General features: G+C 43.3%; 1 protein-coding gene and 1 long non-coding RNA gene across 3 annotated transcripts in view; both read right to left on the reverse strand.

The window, feature by feature from the left end:
* The window catches only part of LRRC56 (leucine rich repeat containing 56), a 53336-nt gene extending 51503 nt beyond the window's left edge, over positions 1–1833 (reverse strand). Inside the window, exons 1-2 of one of the 2 annotated variants that reach the window (XM_019615440.2) lie at positions 1746–1833; positions 919–1064 (exon numbers count right to left, since the gene is read on the reverse strand). In XM_019615440.2, coding sequence (XP_019470985.1) covers positions 919–963 — 45 coding nt within the window. In that variant the 5' untranslated portion in view covers positions 964–1064; positions 1746–1833. Of the gene's footprint in view, positions 1–918; positions 1068–1745 lie in introns of both variants that reach the window. The other variant, XM_031553466.1, reaches the window with a different exon arrangement.
* A 1952-nt stretch (positions 1834–3785) lies between these two features.
* On the reverse strand, positions 3786–13329 carry LOC104911048. The gene is made up of 4 exons (XR_004159850.1): positions 12389–13329; positions 9106–9295; positions 7194–7310; positions 3786–6434 (listed from the first exon to the last, which is right to left on the reverse strand). It is a non-coding gene; the product is annotated as an uncharacterized LOC104911048 (long non-coding RNA).
* Positions 13330–20231: the final 6902 nt, after the last annotated feature.

Genomic DNA, 20231 nt, shown 5'->3' on the forward strand with positions numbered 1-20231 from the left:
AAAAAAAGAGAAATCAAAGTAGTGTGAGAACTCAATGCTAAAAAAATTAAATGAAAACTCACGATGCAAAAACTGTAGGATAAACAGCACTACATTTCAAATACTTCACTATGTGAAGTACTACAATGAAAGAAGGAAAGCTCTTGGAATTTATTTTTATTGTTAGGTCAGATAATGCTGCTTTTGAATGGCCAGCATCACCCATCTTTTATTTCAAATACAGGTAAGTTAGCCTTCATTACGTCCATCACAGCAAATCTGACATTCTGGTTTGTACTACAGCAAGTACTTGTGGCCCAACTGATATAAAGTAGGTTGTGCTCACAGCTTAGGAATTAGCCTAGTTTGGTACTAATTCACATTTTTTTCTCATATCATATCTGAATCCTGTTTTCACATAGAACCAAGTTCCTAGAGCTGAGGTAAAGCAAGCTGCTGACATCACAGGCCACAGGCAGAGCCCGATGTTCTCTCTCCCACTGACAGTAGCACACGACTGAACTAACAAACTGCCATAGATGCATGTATCCATTTATCAAATCTCCTCATATAAGAGCTCCAAGAGTATAATAAGACAGAACAGACACAAGTTCCCACTCTTCACTGAGTAGCCAGCTGAGAAGCCTGGGGCACCCATGGCTCTTACACCACTTCGCACAAGTAATGGCATACAGTGTCCAAAGTTCCATCTCCCTGCCCACGTTCTCAGTATTAAAGCCAAGAGAGAGAACACATAGGCCAGAAAAAGCATAGTTAAAAAAAAACAATTAATGACAGCAATTCCAAGTTCTGACATGTCTGAACGCTGCATTTTTTTTTTAACTGAAGTTCTTTATGCAAATTCTTTAAACTGGACCAAACCACATCAAATAGAAATCTGAAACATTTTAGTCACTTGTTCCTTTTCAATTACTTCACCTTTTCTTCCAGCGGTGCTGCTGTTCTGCCCCTTCTGCTTTCCATCCCTCTGCTACAGAGATTTTCATTTACTAGTCATTCATCTCCATTTATCTTCAGTGATGCATTTGCCCACAGTGCAATTTCTTGTTTGATTCCTCCATAACCTGCTTAAAAAAAACAAAACAAAACACAGTAAGAACAAAGCCTTCAAGTGAAACCTCCACAGACTCTGAGCGTTCCACAATTAGAAAGTACTTCTTCCTCAGCTGTAACAACACACATTCATGATCAATAGGTCTTAAAGATGTAACAGTATGTGTAGAACCACAGAACTGTTACTGTTGGAAAAGATTCTACGCTTGCAAAGTCCAACCCCCACTCCAATCCCACCATGACCCTCAGTGCCACATCCACCCTTCCCTTGTACACCTCCAGGGATGGTGACTGCACCACCTCCCTGGGCAGCCTGTGCTGCTGCATCACCACTCTTTAGGAGAAGAAATGTTCCCTAATACCCAACCTGAACCTCCTCTGGCACAGCTTGAGGCCATGCCCTCTCATTCTACTGCTGTTACCTGGGAGAAGAGCCCCCCATCTGGCCACAATCTCTCCTTTCAAGCAGTCGTAGAGTGGCAGTACAGCCTAGCAGAGCTGAGCAGTTTCCAGAGGGAAACACGAGTGTGTGAAAGACTGATATAGAAGAATCTACATAAATGCAAAAATAAGGTATTTGCTGAACAATTATTTACTCAGTAGTCATTTCATGGGCTTTAAGAATTAGCTGAGGCTACGTTACAAGGGTAAAGGGTTAAAAATACATTTGATTAATACATTTTCATACTCACCAGAAAATTTTGATCGGGATGGAAAACTCTGAGATGAACAGGAGAATTCACATGGTGAAATAATGGAGAGTTTTCCACGAGAACGGAGCAAGCTAGGTGCATGACCACGACCAGACGGGCTGTTGGGATTGCTCAGGACAGGCAACCGCCCACTAATGCGGCGCCCACGGCTCCCACAAACACTCAGGAGCCTCCGGGCTGCCACCAGCTGCTCCCTGCGAGGGACCGGGGCGCGAAGAGAGACTCCCAGCAACAGAAACTGGACGCCACAGGACCCGAACGGCTCCCACCTGCGGCCAGGGAGGCCCCAGTTACCCGGCAACGGCCACCGCCGCGGGGCAGCCCCGGCCTCCCTCCGCCGCCCCGCCCCGCCGCAACGCGCCGTGCCCGCCGGCTGGCGACCGGCTGCGGCATGGTGGGCGCTGAGGGAAGGAGAGCTCTGCGTGTTCCCTGGAGCGAGGGATCCTGGCTGAATGGAGCCCTGGGGACGGTTGCAGGGCAAGGGGAGAGCTGTGCAGGAAACAGTTTGAGGCAGAGGCGATACAGCTTTGAAAGCAGCAAGAGCAGAACTTGCACAGTTTGCTCATCGCTTGGATGCATGAGCAGCAATATGCTGTGCTTGTCCCATTCACCATCTCCTGTTGGAGAGCACTACGGCATCATCCCAGTTCTTCTTCTCTGTTCAACCTCTGGTATGAATCAAGAATACTGGGTGATTTCAGGAGGTTAGGATCTTCTGGGACATCTCCTAGCACACTATCTGGATGTTCCACTGACCTCCTGTTACAATTGGAAACATTAATGTGGTGGAAGGGCAATACAGGAGAGTAACAGCAAAGGGACTAACACAGATGAGAGGGTATTTCAAAGGAAAATAAAGGCACTCACCCACCTCCCAAGAGATAGGCTTACAGAAAAGACTCCACAAGGAAGAGATCCCCAACCAGAGATCCTTCCCCAGTGGCAGTCAGCCCTTAAATGAGGTCTAACAGGGGTCACGCAGATGAATTGCCTTCACCTGCGCTCCCAGGGCTGACCGGGTCTTCCCCAGGTGCTCAATCAGTGGTTCAGGCTGTGACCCAACAGTTCCCATACAATTCCTGAAGCAAATCTTCATCCCATCTGTGTTAGGCATGATGGTTTGTTTCTGCTCAACTAAGAGCTTGGGCATGAAGACATGGAGCCATCACTGCTACGTACACCCCCAGCACAGACAGGCCAGCATACAGGATTCACTTTCTGGAGCTTGACAGCTCACTGGGCATCTGCAGAGCCATATAAACTAAGCACATAACAGCCCTTCCATTCTCTGAACCAAATGTGTTTACTTTCCCTTAATGTGATTGATTTTAAAAACTAAAAGACTAAAGTACACTACAGACAGTTTTCGCATCTTTACCAAGAGAGAGTAATTAAACCAGGTTAATTCCATCATCGGACTCATGCGTTCATCAATTAGATTTACCTATTCAAAGACACGCGTTCCCTGATCTTTCAGACTCATCACAATATATTAATTCAGAATGTTGCTCTTGCCATTTCACTTGCAGTTATGAGGAACCTTTCCATGCTTTAGGTACAGGACTCATAGATCTGGCACGTAGGAAAATGAGATCACACCCACGGCAGTCTCACATAAAAGGTTGATTTTTCAGGAGCTCGCTTCAGTTTTGCTGGGAGCAACCCTTAGCAGTGTTTCTTTTGGGGATAGGAAGGTGGGTCTGGAGCGGAGACCTGGAGGCCTGCCTGCTGTTAGGAAAAATGGGGGTTTTGAATATGCACATACACCCACAAAATATGTACTGTACCTTTGCAAGGATGCTGGAGCACAGCAGCTGCTGGAGTATTGCATCATCATTTCCTTTGCAACAACACGAAATTCACTCCAGAGTCTGGAAAACACTACCTTAAACCACAGATCAGGAAATGTGTTCCCTCCCCTCTTGCAAGGTCTGACAGTCAATTAATGTCGGAGAAGATCACCAGGGGCCTGGGTTTCCCAAGTGATAAGCATGCTCAGCTTCACCTGGTGTCACTGCCTTCCAGCTGCCCTACCTTTGCAGGAAGGAAGGAGGTGGGCCTCAGCATGCTCCACAAAGACAGCATAATTCAGTGAAAACAACACCAAGTGAAGTATATTCCCCTTGAATTTCATTCCCAACTCTGCCACTTACTTTCTGGATAACAAGTCACCTTGACTTGCTTTCCCCCTTTTTAGCTTGCATTTCCTTAATGTTATCTATGCAGCAAGTATATACTGTATGGACACCTCTGCATGATACCTTATTTCTCCTCCGTTTTTTTGATGAAATAACCTTGCTATAGCCAACCCAGGCTGAACTATTTGAAACTAATCAAAGAAGAAATGCATCTTTCCATCACTGAGCCAGAGAAAACCTGGCACAATTTCAGAGTAAATACAGGAGCTTTATGCCTGCGCTGCTCAGAGTTACTGTAATTGTTCTGGCACAGTTCCCAGAGCTGAGCTAAGGTCAGCGAGAAACCTGTGAATTAATAACTATGGAGCTGAAGTGATCTCTATCCAGGAATCACGTTGTACATACATGAAGCTTTGTAGCAGTTTTGCTGCAGTTTTGCCACAAGATGTTTAAAACCTTTAAATTGCAGTATTAACAAATGGCGTACCCGGTCAGAGATGTTGGACCTGATTTTGATCTCACCATCACAGGAGTGCCATGAACTAGAACAGGTTAGACTGGATTAATTATATTGATGCAATGCAAATGAACAGGGATCAGGCAAAACTTTCTCTGAAAACCAAGCCTGGTCAGACACGCTGTTCCTTTGGAGTCTTCTGAAGAAGAGATACAACTGTCCTTGTGGCTTTATCCAGTCACAGCGTATCCAAAAAGCAACCAGTCACTCCACCTACTAATAAATATTGTTGATTAAGTGCCAACTGCTGTTGATACTTGTAAAATTAACATTTAGGAATTCTACTGCACTACACCTTAGAAATACAGGATAAGAAGGGGCTTTCTGGTTAGGGATCCAATTCTACTGCAGGTAACCACATCAAAGTCACCTAGATACCTGCCAGTCTCTTCCTCCTCTTAGTAGCCTCTCTGATTGCTACAGATGTCCTAAGTTATAGACTACAATTATTTATTGCTAGTTTATACCTATCTGTTCTTTTGCCAAAATATTTTCCAGCTAAAAATAACTCCTCTCTGATATTTGTTTTCCTGATATATTTATAGGGCCCGCACTCATCTCGTTTTGACATTTATATTGCTAAGTCATACAAGCCAAACTCAAAATCTTCCATCATTAGAGGCAAGCTCACAATTTTTATTATCACCCCAGTTTTTCTTTTCTAGCTTTTTTTCCTTGAAGGTAGGTGATCAGAATAGCATCCTTTACTCCACATGTCTTATATGGTGGAATATATACTATCCTATCACACCAAATTGGTCATCTGTAATCATAAGCTATTGAGGTGAGGCTCCTCTCTGTTTTTGTCCTCTCTGGGGGAGTGGGAGTCCCCACTTCATGTAAGTAAGTGTGTGACGTTGCACTTTGTATCGCTATGTTTTATTCTATTCTTATCACTCTGTCCCCTTTTTCCAGCCTTCCTCTGATGATGCGGCTTAATCATTATCAAACATCATTAGCATGCTTCTGTGTTTTTTTCAAAGGGCACTAACAGAAACGGAGATGAGTATTGCCCAGAAGAACTCTCACTGCAGACTTTCAGATGTTATACATTTGCACAGGGACATGATTTAGCAGAGGGTTGTTAGTTAGGTAGTATATTTAGGTTGTGGTTGGACTCGATGATCTTTAAGTTCTTTTCCAACCTGAGCAATTCTATGATTCTATGATGTGGATTGAAAGCAGAGGAATGGGAATTTGGTTGTTAGTCCATGCTTGGGATATCTTCAGGCTTGCCCCATTCTGATTTGATTTTCAATTTCTCATACTTTGTACCAAAAAAAGGTGTCAATACAGCAAACACTACGAGGTGAAATACATCAGATATGGTAAAAGCTGTGCCTCCAAAAGCTTATTATTCCAAGTAGCTAATGCAGAACAAATATTTCACTACCATTTTATACAGGGCAAAAATCAAAACTAAGGTGAAAGTAATTTAAGCTGTGGTTCCGACTTCCCCCATTCAGACTGCTGCTCTGCTGGACCACTCTCTCATGCTCTTGTACGGCAGAACACTTTTTACCTTTGGTAGTTCTTGTGTTGATCAAGAACTAGAAATTACCACAGCATTTTCAAAAATTCAGCCAAGACCCCTGGAAAGGGCCTTTTTTGAAGCCTTGGGTATGGTATTAACCTCATGATTTCACATGCTTGAAGTCACTGTGTTCGTAAGATGATGTAAGAACAATTTTGCTCACAGCATGTGCTCAGAATACCATCATCAGAAGCAATGAATGAAGCTGGGTGGAAGTTAGAACTGATCCAAAGATCCAGAGGAAGACAGAAATCTGTGAATTGAATTTATTTTGCTGTAACTGCATCTGGCATGAAAAGAAAGGGCAGTGAGATGATCCAGTTAAAAAACATTTTCTCTGACTTGCCAGATGCAAGCATTTGTTTTTGCTCCTTTTCACAGACTTACGCAAATTCATAAAGTACAACCTTATAGGAAAGCTTCATCAGGCAACATATGGCATTTCATACAAAGTTGTATCTTTTCAAGCTGAACTAGACCTAAAAAAAAAAAAGTAACTAAATTTTTTGAGCATTTTAATTCTTAGTGAAACACTGGCAGTCGTGATTTTTCTTTGTCCCTACTATTGACTGGAAAGCAATAAAAGGCAGCGAGCTGCACCTTCCAACAGAGGATGGTTTCTTAGAGAAAAGGGAAGCTTACAGCAAGCTTCAAATGTGGTGCTGCTGGTTTGTACTGTGGGGATGTCTCTTTAACCTAAGCCTTGAGCACGTTCAGCTCTGCTGCGAGGAAGAAACTCCAATGGAATTCCACTTACACTCAAGCAATCCCCAGTGCCAATGCCAGGCTAGTGGATTTTTTCTTCCCTTTGCATTATTCTTTTAGAAATACAGAATTTGGCTTGTGACAAAGTGACTCTACCCAGAAATGGCTGCATTAATGCGTGGTTGAGGCAACTGATCAAAGTGAAAGACATGAAGTAACAAAAGTGAAATGGGGCATACACTTAAAATGACAAGTCATAATATCCTAATTCCAGCAGGCTTATCTCCTAATTCTGTCTTAGTTGTAACTAAGATTTGTAAATAAATAAATAAGGAGAAGATTTCTCTCCTGACCCATTTGAGGAAGAGGGAAACAAAATTTTCTTAGTATGAAAAAGTATATATTGAGAGCCTGGAAAACATGCTTGAATTCCCTTGCTTATATCATTCATGACTCCAGTTGAACCATTAACTTGAAATGTCTGTGTATAAAATAAAGATTGCTGTTTTGTGTTTCTCTTCAAGGACATCTACCTTTCTTCTCTTCTTTTTTGACAAATCATTTCCAGCGTTGAGAAGGCCAGGGTTGTTATCTGACACATCTGCTCTTCCAGGCTATGTCCCACTACACAGGACATATATAGAGCCACTCTACAGCATAAAGACAATCATTTTAGCTAAATAATTGGTAGATACAAAACTTGTTAAAACTGTAGTACTACTATAGGGGATTCATTTAAGTTACAGTCTTCACTATTCACAAATCCCAAGCAAGAGGTAGTCTTACTGAGATGGCTTTAAAATGGTTGGCCTACAATAAAAATATAAAAGGAATACTGCTGGCTGTGGAGTTAATGCACTTGGGACACCGAAAGCCTCTTGTTGATGCTATTTATAATTCACACCTGGTCCACATTGTTGGTGGTCTTTGCATTTCTTCTGGGATGAATTCCACGGTCAATGACCGAGTTACAACTTTGTTTCCAACATTATACTAAGAGAAAAATGAACTGATGTTGGAAAGAAGTTAAGGTCAATGTCTGTTTTGCCATAGTTTTTCAGGAGCAGCACTTGTTCTCTGCAGTGCAAGGAAAACTTGTGAACTCACTGTGTTTATAGTTCTGTTTTGCCAGGCAGGCATTAGTTGTGAAATTTGTCGAGCTGTCTTCGAGCAGTGAAGCAGCAGCTTTGCAGCATTTGCTTGCTTTTTGTGCTAGTGCAAAGCCACCACAAAATGCCACCAAATCAGATAGGTTTATATTCACTTGCCATCAGTGTGACAACACACAATGTGAAGCAGTGGAGAAACTGGACCTTTTAAAAAAATTAAGCAGTTCAAAGCACCAGTCTGCAGGCAATTTCACTGCTTGTTTGCACTGTTTTGCAAAGTTCTAAGCTTACTCTGCATGCAACTCATGTACAGCCAGGCTTTCAGCCATCACTCCCAAAAGCACTGCTAGAAGCCACACTACAAACAACAGCTTTGACAGAAGTACTTCACAAGTCCCAGGACATAGTGTCCAGCAGTGTAGGGAGGAAACCAGCATGTAGATTTGCTGTCAGGCAGTTCTGCAGGCCGCGTTTGGGCAGGAATGAACCCTGCATACCCTTCCTGAACATTCACATGCACACCTGTGTCATTCTAGTGTCTGTATCTGAGGGGATGTGGCTCTCTATCCTCACATACAAAGAGCCAAATTGCTTCTTTTGCCTTAAATGCCATTCCAAATGTTCCCTGGGGCATTGCAGCTCCACAGTCTACTCAGCGATTTGTGCTTGCTCTTGACTTGGCTGTGATGAATGAATTGAGCAAAGACAAAAATGGTTGGGCTTGGGCTTCCTATTTGCTCTGTCAAAGGAACCCTTGACTCTATACATCTGCTTCTGCTTTCCATTTTGTAGTGCACAGCCTGAATCTGAGTCCAGCAAAGCTTCACAGGCATGAAAAATAAGGCAACCCACCACCAACCCATGTTGGGATTTTCCCTAAAATTTAAGGATTTCATGTTCCCTTTCCCATTGGAAGTCCTTTGGGAAAGCTTAGGGATTCATCTGTATTTGGGTCACTGAATTGCATAACTTCCCTATCAATGCTAGCTAGCAGAAGGAAGCCTGTGCTTATAAAGAGGAAAGGATGTTTCCATGTTGTAAAAATGACAGGAGAGGCTTGAATTCCAAATATCCTCCTTACAGCCCTGGCTCTGATTTTGCATAATGTGTGCTTAGAAAAAGGACTGGGTATTTTGTTATTCCAGCAGCTAAGTTAGATTAGTGCTGACAGAAGATGGATTATTGGTATGCTCCTGTACTTTTCATACGCTGTCAGTACAAGTTAACTCTGTTACATATCTCAGCATGCCACGTGAAACAAAGACAATTGCTCAGGTGGTATTTCAGAGTATTGGACCATAGGAAACATCACAGTCCATGCAAATCTCACACCTACCTCCAGCCTCCCACCTGACAGTCTGCTTTCAAGGATACAGCACATGGTAGTGGACGTGACATGCTGTCTGCTGTGGGGCCTCCAGCACTGCTTGCAGATCAGTTCTTTGGCTGTGAACTCTGCAGTTTATCACTGCATGATTACACTGTTAGCTGAACACTCCATCCCAGCATCCTCTTTATTTGAAACACTGTAAAAGAGATCCTGGAGTAAATCTCTGCAGTGGTTTATCAGAAACTCCTAGTTCCTGAGCTGAATATTCTGCCTGTGCAGATCCCTGCAGCAGAAAACAGAAATAAGAATGGAAGCATCTTATGACTACAAACTACTGTTGTCTGTCATGGACAGTCTTGGACTGTCTTGCAATATTGTGACTCATCTCCACTCACTTCCTACAGCCCAAGCAAAGACCTTGCACTTTCAGACCTGCCCACCCCCATTAGCAACAGAAATGGGCTTTTGACAATTTCCTTTCCAATTTGGATCTGAACATTTGGAAAATATAAAGGCAACAAACCCGTGCTGGATTTATATGTGGCTGTTTCTGATACAATAGGATGCTGAGACGTGACTCATGCCATACACTGAGATGAGCAGAAGTTCATGTTTCAGTAGCATTTCACAAAAACCAAGAACAAAATGGATAATTCGAATCCAGCTCCTCTCTGAGATCTACTAATCTGTATACCATGTTTGGCTCTGGTAGTTTTCTACTGGATGCCAATATGGATATACATATCTAAAATACGACCAAGTGGGGATGCAAAATGTTGGCACTCCCTAACATCTCATACCACATCACCACAAACCTGTCCTTCTCTGAGGACCCACAGCAGTCACTCCTGATGCCATGCAGTAGCTGGGCTATCGCAGGGACATTCATTAACCATTCACAGCAATCTTGCACACCAAACAGTGGCAGCTGGCTAATTGCTAAGTAATCAGTTGATTATTCTCTGCAGTAGCAGGTCAGGGTTAGCTAACAGGGTTAAACTAGCACAAAGAGCACATTTCCTTAAGTGTCAGTGGAAACACAGGTGTGTGCAGCATTCAGCTGTGCTCACTGTTTACCAGCTAGCTCCGTGGAAGGCTGATGCTGAAGGTGTACAAACCACGGGAATGCAACAGGTAAAGAAAGAGATTAGAGTAGGAAAAGTCTCCAACTTGGACAGAGCAATAACTGAGTGCCTTCAGCCAGGAAATTCTTAACCCTGCTTATGCAGGAACTTTATAGCATCTTCCCTGCACAATGAACCCTAATGGTTACAAATACCTGTGGCACACAGACATCGGCAGGTGATTTGGTACATGCAGAGCACCCCTTGGCCCATTGAAAGGTGCCATCATATTGCAGCACAGAGTATGATATCAACAACTGTGAAATGCTTCTGGGAGAAGAGTGGCAGCCAGCAGGCAGATCTGCCTGCACAGTCACTGCACCTGGCAGTGCAGCTTATGTTACACTCCAGCCTCCTCACTGATATCAAGCCATCTACGGACTGAGCTGTTAGATGTTCTGGGAACCCTGGGCTCAGGATGGGGCATGCTGCTTGCTGCTATATCAAAGCCATCTGAATAAGGTTTAGTGATGGACTTGAAGTTCATTTTTCTGCTCTCAGAACGAGAGGGACGTTCTGTCTCATCAATGGAATCATTAATATCAGCACCAGCAAACTTCAGATCACATCCCTTTCTCTGAGTGACACAAAGGGAGCAAGGAGCACTGAGAGATTTTTTGCTGAGATGAAAGCTGAGCTCCCCTGCACTGAATTGCAACATGCAGGCGGTGGGAGTGGGAGAGTGCACACAGGCAGAACTCCCTGCTCTGAGCCTAGCAGGTTGGCATCTTGCCCAAGCCCTACGTTTGCTTAAAATGCAGCCTGGAATTGTCTTGAGACAATTTGATGGATACTGTGTGGGTGCTGGAGGCAAGAGAAGCCAGGAAAATGAGGGATCTATCTGCAAGCTGGCTTAGTTCCTCCAATTTTTAATGCGAGCTTTCCGTTTTGGTAAATATACTCTGCATGCTATCATGGATAGTATATGGTTATAAGTGTGGTACCGTGAGAAAATGGTGCAATACCTGAAGCGAAAGTTCATTTTCATTACATATCACATTACACATGTGTGGTAGTAACAGCCAAGTAATAAAATAATTTATTTCTGCAAACAAGTAAAATGTTATGCTTCAAAAAAGTAATCCACATTTATCTTATCTTTGACCTGCCTTACAGTAATGGCTATTGCATCTCCTCTATTCAGATTGTTTTTAAACTTACAAAGCTCCTTAAGCTCCTGGAATTTTGATCATCAATTGCCAACAACAGCACTTACTAAACTGAAGCCTGAACAAACTACATTAATAAAAACTCAACACTTCCCCTTTCTGCTCACCAGATTTCAACAACACTCTTTTCCTCTTCTCCCTTGTCTGCCTCTGTCTGAAAAATACACGAGACCATTTGCCAGAGTTAATTTTTAATAGTGTCCTCACTGCTGCAGTGAATGAAGTCATTTATTATCCAGCAAGCTAACACGCTAGGCAATAACAAATGCTGAAGAAGGTGACTCAGGAATGAGCACCCAGCCTGAGCTTTACCTTCCCACCTGCCTGATGGCTCAGCACAAAGGGCTGAGCATGGCATGCTGGTTTACCATACACTAAGCCTTCGTACTGGGGACTCCCGGATTCAAGGCACGAGGCCAGCTAGTTTTTATCTACTTTGTAGTCATGTGTGCATGTACACAAGTGGAGTTGCAGCAGACTGCATGGCCCTCCCCTCTGCCTGGGCACTCTTCTCTAACAAGGGAGGTTAATATTCCCCCTGAGCGGTCATCGCTGCTGTGGGAATGTGGCAGCTCAGGCAGTTTGGCCTTAAATGTGCTTTGTGATCTCTGTCAGACTGGAGCTCAGCCCACCCACCTATAAAACAGGTTTAATGGCTGCTAGCTTTTCTCTAGAAGTGCTAGAAAGATTACTTCATGTCTGAGATCTTTACATGAGAGCTGCTCGATGATAGAGAGCATTTTAAAAGAGTGACTGGAAATCAGTGCATGTGGGAATGACCGCAGAAGCAGCACTCTTCTCATCCCATTACCTAAGAACCTCAAAAAGGCTGAAATGCAGATGATTCAGAAACTGAGGGAGAAAGTGATTTTGAGTCACTTATTAAGTAGGATTCATATTAGCTTTACTGTTCCAGGATGTACAGGTTTGGAATGCAGAATCTCTTTTGCCATCTTTTTGGAGTGAAACAGAGAGTCCTCTCATGCATGTACTTACCAGCCATCTTGCTTCTGTGTCCACAGGGCAGTCCAAATGCCACTGAAGAAGTCTATGAATCTTCCTCTTTGCCTGGAGTAAGCTTTGGATCAGACCCCAGTGAGCCAGCAAGAATGTGCTGTTCAACGTGCTCTAACAAGTCCACTGGCATCTGCTGATAGTTGCAGGAGAGCTGTTAGAAGTACGCCCCTAAAATGAGGAAGATCTTGGCTAAGGAGGCAGAAGCTTCTGGCCCAGCCCTCACACCCCACACAGTGCCTGAAACACACCAGAGTCTCTTAAATTAGGGAACAGAGCAGCCCTGAATCCATTCTTTCCTCCATGCGATATCACAGGAAAGCTAGAGAGTATTGTATTACTCTTAATACACTTTGTGATCGTGTAAGTCTCCCAAATCCCACTGCCAGTAAGCTCTGGTGATTAAGCAGCTTACTGAAGGGAAACCATAGCTAACACTTTCTACCCTTATCAAAGTATATTGCTAATGAGGACTGGGAAAACTCTCAGTGTTAATACAACATCTGTAGATTAACATTAGCTTACTTTGCTTTCACAGTCAATGGCTAAAATTCAGTCAATCGCTTGGATTCACGTCACACTTCTAATTGGTGTTATGGTACATCAGTCTCAGTATTTCCCCAGCAGAAGTACACTGGGAGTGGAAAAGGCAATGTCTGGATGCCAAAGAAGAAATTTGCAACAAGTTGCTTAGGACATCATGATATAGAAACCTTACAGAAGGTTTGGGAAGCAAGGTTCGGGGCTCCTAATCACAGAATCATGGAATAATTAAGGTTGGAAAGACCACTAAGATCATCTATTCCAACCCCCAGCTCATCCCCACCATGCCCACTGAGCCATGTCATGCAATGCAACACCTATCCTTTTCTTGAAACCTCCAGGGACTGTGACCCCACCACCTCCTTGGGCAGCCTGTTCCTTCTTCCTTATGGAAAATGGAAAAACAGAAATCAGTGAAGGACATGGCAGAAAAGAAAAGGATAAGCAGCTTGAGTCTGATGACGAGAAGGAGGGAAGCATGGCAGGGCTAGAGACAAAGTGCAGCTGGCACATTAAAAAGCAATCAGAGGAAAAGAAACTAGTAGTTTAACTGAACAAACACCAGTGCCTTTAATTCTACTTAGTTTTACTGTGGCTGCATGCTGTGCAACACTGCTTTGAAATCTCTGAGAAACAGATGTAGTTAACAACTGTTCCGCAGTGTAGAGGGGAAGAAATTCTGTACTAATTGACAAAGGAGTAAGAAGATTATTTTTAAAGAAGTGAGAATAGTTTTAGTGCGTCCTCCAGGAGAATATAGGATGGTCTCAGATTCAAGTACAAACTCATCTGCTATAGGGAAGCCTTGAACTCCACAAAGATAAATCCGTCACACATCAGTGAATGCAGAAATGACAGAGAAAGCAAGACATCCCTTAGCAACCCAACTGCTTTCCATGCCTGGAAGACCAGCTCCTGTCAGCACAAGTGACATAGATGACCCAGAGCATGGTAAGTGATCCGAGCTGTCCCAAAAAGAAACTGTTGGTGTATATGAGTGTTCAAACTTCACTGAAGAGTTTGAAAAGGAAAATCACAAGGGGACTAAGAATTGTGAGGGCTTGTTAAAAAATACAGCCTTCTACTCTCAGAGACCTGAGCTGTTGTTGTATGAAGGTGAGGGCAAGAACCTCCCTTTGCATGTGGTGATCTGACAATCAGGCTCCAAGAGAATGATTGACATTGGACTGAAGCAGAGAGCAAGCAAAAGCTCTTGTGCTCATGCCAGCAAACCACTGCCAGGAAAGTCAGCATGGCCCTTAACTTGTGGGTTCCTATCTTACCAGACCTCCTGCCCTATCTGACCTTTGCTGGTCCCGGGGAGGCTTGGGATTGAGTGGAAGTGGACATGGGATACTTATTAACTCTGGTCACCCTCGTCTTTGGGGAGCATTTCATGAAGGAATCTGTATCATTTCTAAGTATCTCAGGCTCCAAACTCATTGTGTGATCAGCTGCAGTACTTGTGAAATAACACAAAACTCAAAAAAATTTGCTAGAAACTTGAGCAAACACCTGCTGGAGCAAAGGGGGCACTTTCTGTAGAAGGCAGTGTGTTTCAAACCACAACTGTAGAGAGCAACACTACTTCTCATTAGTGTCAAACTTGCACGTTGGATTTATATCCCATCCCTCTTCCTACCAGCAGAATAGTGAAGTCCAGATACCCCACTGTCCTCACAGATGAGGGTCTCACATTATCAACTACTGCATATCACGTATAAGGGAGATATGATTCTTACTCCTACAGGTATCTATACAAAGAGACTGGCCCATTAGAACTGACCAGACTTTTAATTATGTCCACATTTGTATGGGAATTGCTGTTATTTTTTAAATATAAAACAAGAATCTGCAGTTGTTTGTGTTTTTACACAACGGAAGACAAGCAATGATTACAAAGCCTTTACCTTCTATGACACCAGAACATCTCATGTTTGTGAGTTTCTATATTCAGTTTATAATTGATCAAATCCGACTGGCAGCAAAATCAATTCAGTCAATAGGAATCTTTCTCTAGCTCTGGGGGGCTTGAGTCAGGCACCTGGCAAGGTGCTGTGTGAATGATTGTGCTTATTTCAAACAAGAAATCCATGATGAGAAAGATCTACCATGGACTACAATACTCTCCAAGACTGATGATTTTGCTATAGCTAACCAGAATTTTCTGCAATGTTTTCAAATGATTCAGTTAAAAGAAACTCGAGTGCTTTACTTAGTAGAATTTAATCCATCCGTAATGCTGTTATTTTTAGGTTTAAAAACAAAGTGGGCTCACTCACTGGTTGGGTCATCTGAAGCAATGTCACATTTTTGGAGATAATATGAGTGGAAGGTTTTGTCAGTTGATTGAGGGTTGATGAATTAATTCAGGGTTTGGTTAATCGATTACTACAGGAAATCACTCCAGTTCTGCTCAGCATCTGTCTTTAAAAAAATAACAATACCAGAACTCACTGCTCTTTTTCCTCTATGTGGTTTCTCAGTTGCACTTCTGTTCCAAGTTTTAGGTATTTCTGTGAGCCCCACGCCCTTGGGATGATGATACGCATTGGTGACATCTGTTGTGGCTATGCCTCTTTCAGTGCAACATGTAGTAAGGATAAACTGACATACCTTTCCCATTCTCTAAAAGACAGTGTAGAAATTGCAATTATAGTAAATTATAGTGAAGGATAGTTTTAGCATGCTTTTTTTTATTATTTTTTATTTTTTTTAAATCAGTGATTTTCATTTACCTCATAGCTTCTTTGTGCAGCAGAAGACTCCGATTTCCCCCATCGTATTTCTCTAGGCAGTCACTCACAGTGTAACAATTCACTGTCAGGAGTAAGCTATAGCCTTGCATCCCTGTATAGATTTATCTGATACATTAAGAGCTTCTCTCAGGGGCTACTTTCCAAGCCATAATATTGCTGGGGCTTGTCATCTAGTAGTATTTTCTCTACAGCCTCACTGGGAAGTTAGACAAAGATGGTCCGGGAGCCACAGCAGTCTTATCTGTAAATTCAGCCCAGAAGGCTGGCTGCCATTCCTCACTGTTTACCACTTTTTCACCATTATATCAACTATGCTATACCAAAATACTTTATATATTGATATATGTTGATATAATATATCAACAAGCTAAACATTAACTGGGATAGAGTTTTTTTAAAGCAAAAAGGGAAACCACATATTTATTCCATTGCACAATGGGAGGAATGTTACTTATAACTCACGTCAGTAGCCTAGGGATTAAGAAATTTTCTGTTTTTCTTTCACTTTTGAAGACTGTCCTCCAGAAGGTATCCTTTCCAGTTTGGGTGTAAAGCTAACATTTTGTATTTATCCTAGGCCTGTTATTTTTTAACAAATGAGCCTACCTTAAGTACACTGGCTTCTAGGAACGCTTGCACATATAGCAGCTTCCACAATCATCCTCTTCTGAGTGAACAGAGATGAGTTTTGTTCTCCTTGCACAGTGACACTTCTGAGGGTTTCCCCTCATTGTCCTTAACCACTTCACTTTGCCTTTTCTCAGTTCTCTCACTAATACAAGTAAGCTGCCAGGAAGTCTGCCCTTCCCACAAGCATCTCTGTAAAGAGAATGGATGTGAACACAGACTCCACTAGTCTCTGCCATCTTCTGTCCCAGATAACTCTAGAATACTCCCAGATCTGCAGAGCTGAGTTTTCTTGAAAGAAATTGGGAAAAGAACCAAGACTGCCAGAGAATGGAAGCCAAATTAATTTCTGTAGAAAAAGGTTTGTCTCTTACTGGCATCTGCAGAGTTGCGTCAGCTTGTTGCGGATATGGATTAGGCCTTGTGCTTCTGAGAATCCAGCTTTGTTTCAATTCTTCTGAGCACTTCCTTCTTTCCTTCTGACCGCACTTCAGTTTTGATCCAAGTATCAAAGAGGCTAACACATCAGCTAGCTTGCACCAAATACAACATAAACTTCTACTGACAGCTTACCTAGATGCTGAGCAGATCAATAGTGACCAAAAAGGATAAGGTCTCAGCCTCTTCCCTTGCTACAGTAACAAAGCACGGTGCTCTCTTTTTTCTGTCTCATAAGCAGGTTGCCATGGCAAGTTACTTGTGTTGCACTATCAGGCTGTAGAAGGAAACAATTTGCACCCTCTAGAAAACTCAAAATTTTAAAATTCTGTCATGTATCAGTTTTCTTTCTGCCTTGACACTACTTATCCCTGAAGCTCAGGAAGAGATGAGTAAGAACAACATCCCAGCACAGAAGTACCTGAAGGCTTATTGAGCCTGGTGTGTCTGCAGAAGGAATAAATTAAATAATCATGAAGAATATGGTGCTGTGGGAAAGCACGTCAGAATCTCTGCTTTTCTCAGCATGCTCTCAGAGATAATGATATGGAGAGCACACTGATACAATCTTCCTTCTGAACGCTTCAAGAAAGTTTCAATTACACAGAGAAAGAAAATGCATCCAGAAAAACAGACCGACAGACTCTTTGAACAGAGACAGCACAAAAGGCACAGAAGGAACCAGGAAGTACTCTACGTAATTAGGACAAAGCTAGGTGAGATTGTGGATATGGCAAAGGAACAGAAGACGCAGGAAAACAACAAAAGGAACCTGACACCACTCATCTGCCCTCTGCCTACTGAGAACTTATACCCTTCAGCTGGCCTTTGTGTAGATATTTTTGCTGAGAGCAAAATTTGGATGTGTTCAGATATCCCTGTGAAGCTACGAAAGTGCAGCTGTTTGCTTTGCTGGTGATATTGATGATCACAAGAAGTTTTTTGTTTGTTTGTTTGTTTGTTTGTTTGTTAGTTTTAAGGGCAAAAGAGAGTTGAATTCAAGCTGGCAATGACCTGGGTGGTCTTACTAGAGAAACCTCTAAAAAAGATTAACATCTCAAAACTTTTGAGGATAGCCTTGACCTGATGAGCGAGTTCATTGTTTAAGTTTTTGGCATAAGTTTCAATTTTACAAACTTGTGTTTGTATGTTTTCATGTCACACTAACCTCCTTCTTTCAGAGATTGAAGAGGAAATGACAACGTCAAGGAATTATTTTTTGGGGGGTCACAGCACTTACAGAAATCAGTAACATATCTTTCCAGGGCTGAATTTAGACTGTTGTTTTTAAAATGTCACATGATTATTGATGGGAGAAGGAAGTCCGTGAGTTATGGCCTCCTACATGCATGCTACAGTTTGGTGAAAATGATGAGTTAAAACTGAGGCATTGGAATGACAGAGCAGCTCTTCAAACCCACTGCAGGTTTGGTTTTGACAACATTAGTGTGGCAGTAATGATCTCGTGATTCTCTTCCCATTTCCTTTTTATTGCACTGTGTGTCAGTGGGCCCAGAGTTAGACTAGTCTTCCTTTCCCGACAAGAAAGGCTTGCAATAGTTAGTACCACTGCAGTATTTCTAGAGAGGTACATATTTCTCTGCACCTGCCTTGAGGTTTGCCGTAGAGCACAGGAGCTGCACTGGGCAGCTGTTGGTAGGTGGAGGAGTTTGCTGGTGATATCAAAGGATGAACTTAGGGAGTTTTGTTAGCAGAATGAACAACCTTGCCAGCTAATCTGTGGTCCAATTTGCACTGCTGTCGCTGTGGCATTGCTCCTGTGCTTAAATAAGAGGGTTCTGTCTTCTAGAAGCATTCTCCTGTAGAAAAGAAAGAAAAAAAAAGAAGAATGTGACCAGGAAGAATGATTTGTTATGAACAGAATGAGCTATATCCTCAGTAAGTGTAAATCTGCCTAGCTTTGCCAAAAGCAATGGAGCTATGCTGTCTGCAGCAACACCTTATACCAGCATTTTGTCTTTTTATCAAAAAAGGGATGGGGGGTGGTAGTGTCAGGCATACTTAAGATATATCACTCTCAGTGTCCTCACAAGTTTATGTCATCAACCCTATATGTGGTCATGAGTCACCAATCGACAATTCCGCTACTGTCTTTCAACAGCCTGCCAACAAGCAGTATTCCTCAGGTATCTTATGTCCTAATGTGATCACAGCACTGAAGAATGAGCAAGAGGCAGCTTCAGTCCCTTCTTCTGGTGCATCCTGCTACTTGTAGGCTAGTGAGAAGTCCAAGAAGCATGAGGTCCACCCATAGCTTTCATAGAATCATAGAATGCATGAGGTTGTAAGGGACCTTACAGTCCACCCAGTTCCAATCCCCCTGCTATAGGCAGGGCAGTCACTCAGATCAGGTGCCATCCATCCTGCCTTGAACGCCTCCAGGGACGGGGCATCCACAGCTGCTCTGGGCAGCCTATGACAGTGCATCACTGCTCTCTGAGTGCTTTGTCTACTATACTCACCTATTATCCTACCTATTTGGGTCTTTTGCTCCCTGATCAGTCCTGGGCCACTTAATTACTGAGAAACAGTTTGCTTGCAGGGTGCAAAATGCAAGATCCCTGCATGCTCCAGTACCTGCCCGCTCCCTAGAAGGGCGAAGACAAGATGAGACAGGCAGTGCAGAGAGGCGGTGCGCCGTGCGTACGTGTGCCTGCCTGTGAAGAGACCCATCACCTTTGTGCGTGCCGCTGCTGCTGGCTTGCATCGGAGAGATGCTGTGTTTCTGCAAGCCACTCTTCTTGGCTTTGTGGAGAACAGAGAGGTTGTTCCGAAGCAGGAGGTCTTGTTAGAAGCCAGCAAACATTCTCAAGGTAAGCTGAAGCTGCGTCCTCTTTGTTCGGACCTGTCTGTTTGTGTTCCGGCTTATAGAAAGTGCTCCAGCAGGTTCGTTTGTGCTGCTGCAACAGTCTGTGAGACCTGAAAAAACCTGTACGGCTTCTCGGCAGGTGTCCTCACAGTTTGCTTCATCTGTTCTAGCCTTGAGCTCTGCAGGGCATGAGCTTTCTTTTTACTGTGTCAACAGCAGTATCTAGAACAATGGCTTCTAGATCCATTTTCAGATTAGCAGATACCTTTCTAATGGAAACAATCGGTAGTGGTGATGTGGTTGAGAATTGCATCAGAGCAAACAGCGTTTCTGCAGTACCAGGAGCTCAGACTTTATTTGGAGCCATATTCTGCAGTCCTGCCTCAAAGCTTGGGCACGTATCAGCAATAGTGCAGCCAGCAGGAGCACCGTGGTGATCAGCACTGGTGGGGCCGCACCTCGAGCCCCGCGTTCAGTCCGGGGCCCCTCCCTACAAGAAAGACATCGAGGCGCTGGAGCGCGTCCAGAGAAGGGCAACGAAACCGAGAAGGGTCAGGAGCACAAGTCTGACGGGAAGCGGCTGAGGGAACCGGGAGTGTTCAGTGAGGAGAAGAGGAGGCTCAGGGGA

Source organism: Meleagris gallopavo, chromosome 5 (genome assembly GCF_000146605.3).
Source record: "Meleagris gallopavo isolate NT-WF06-2002-E0010 breed Aviagen turkey brand Nicholas breeding stock chromosome 5, Turkey_5.1, whole genome shotgun sequence".
Taxonomy (NCBI): Eukaryota; Metazoa; Chordata; class Aves; order Galliformes; family Phasianidae; genus Meleagris; species Meleagris gallopavo.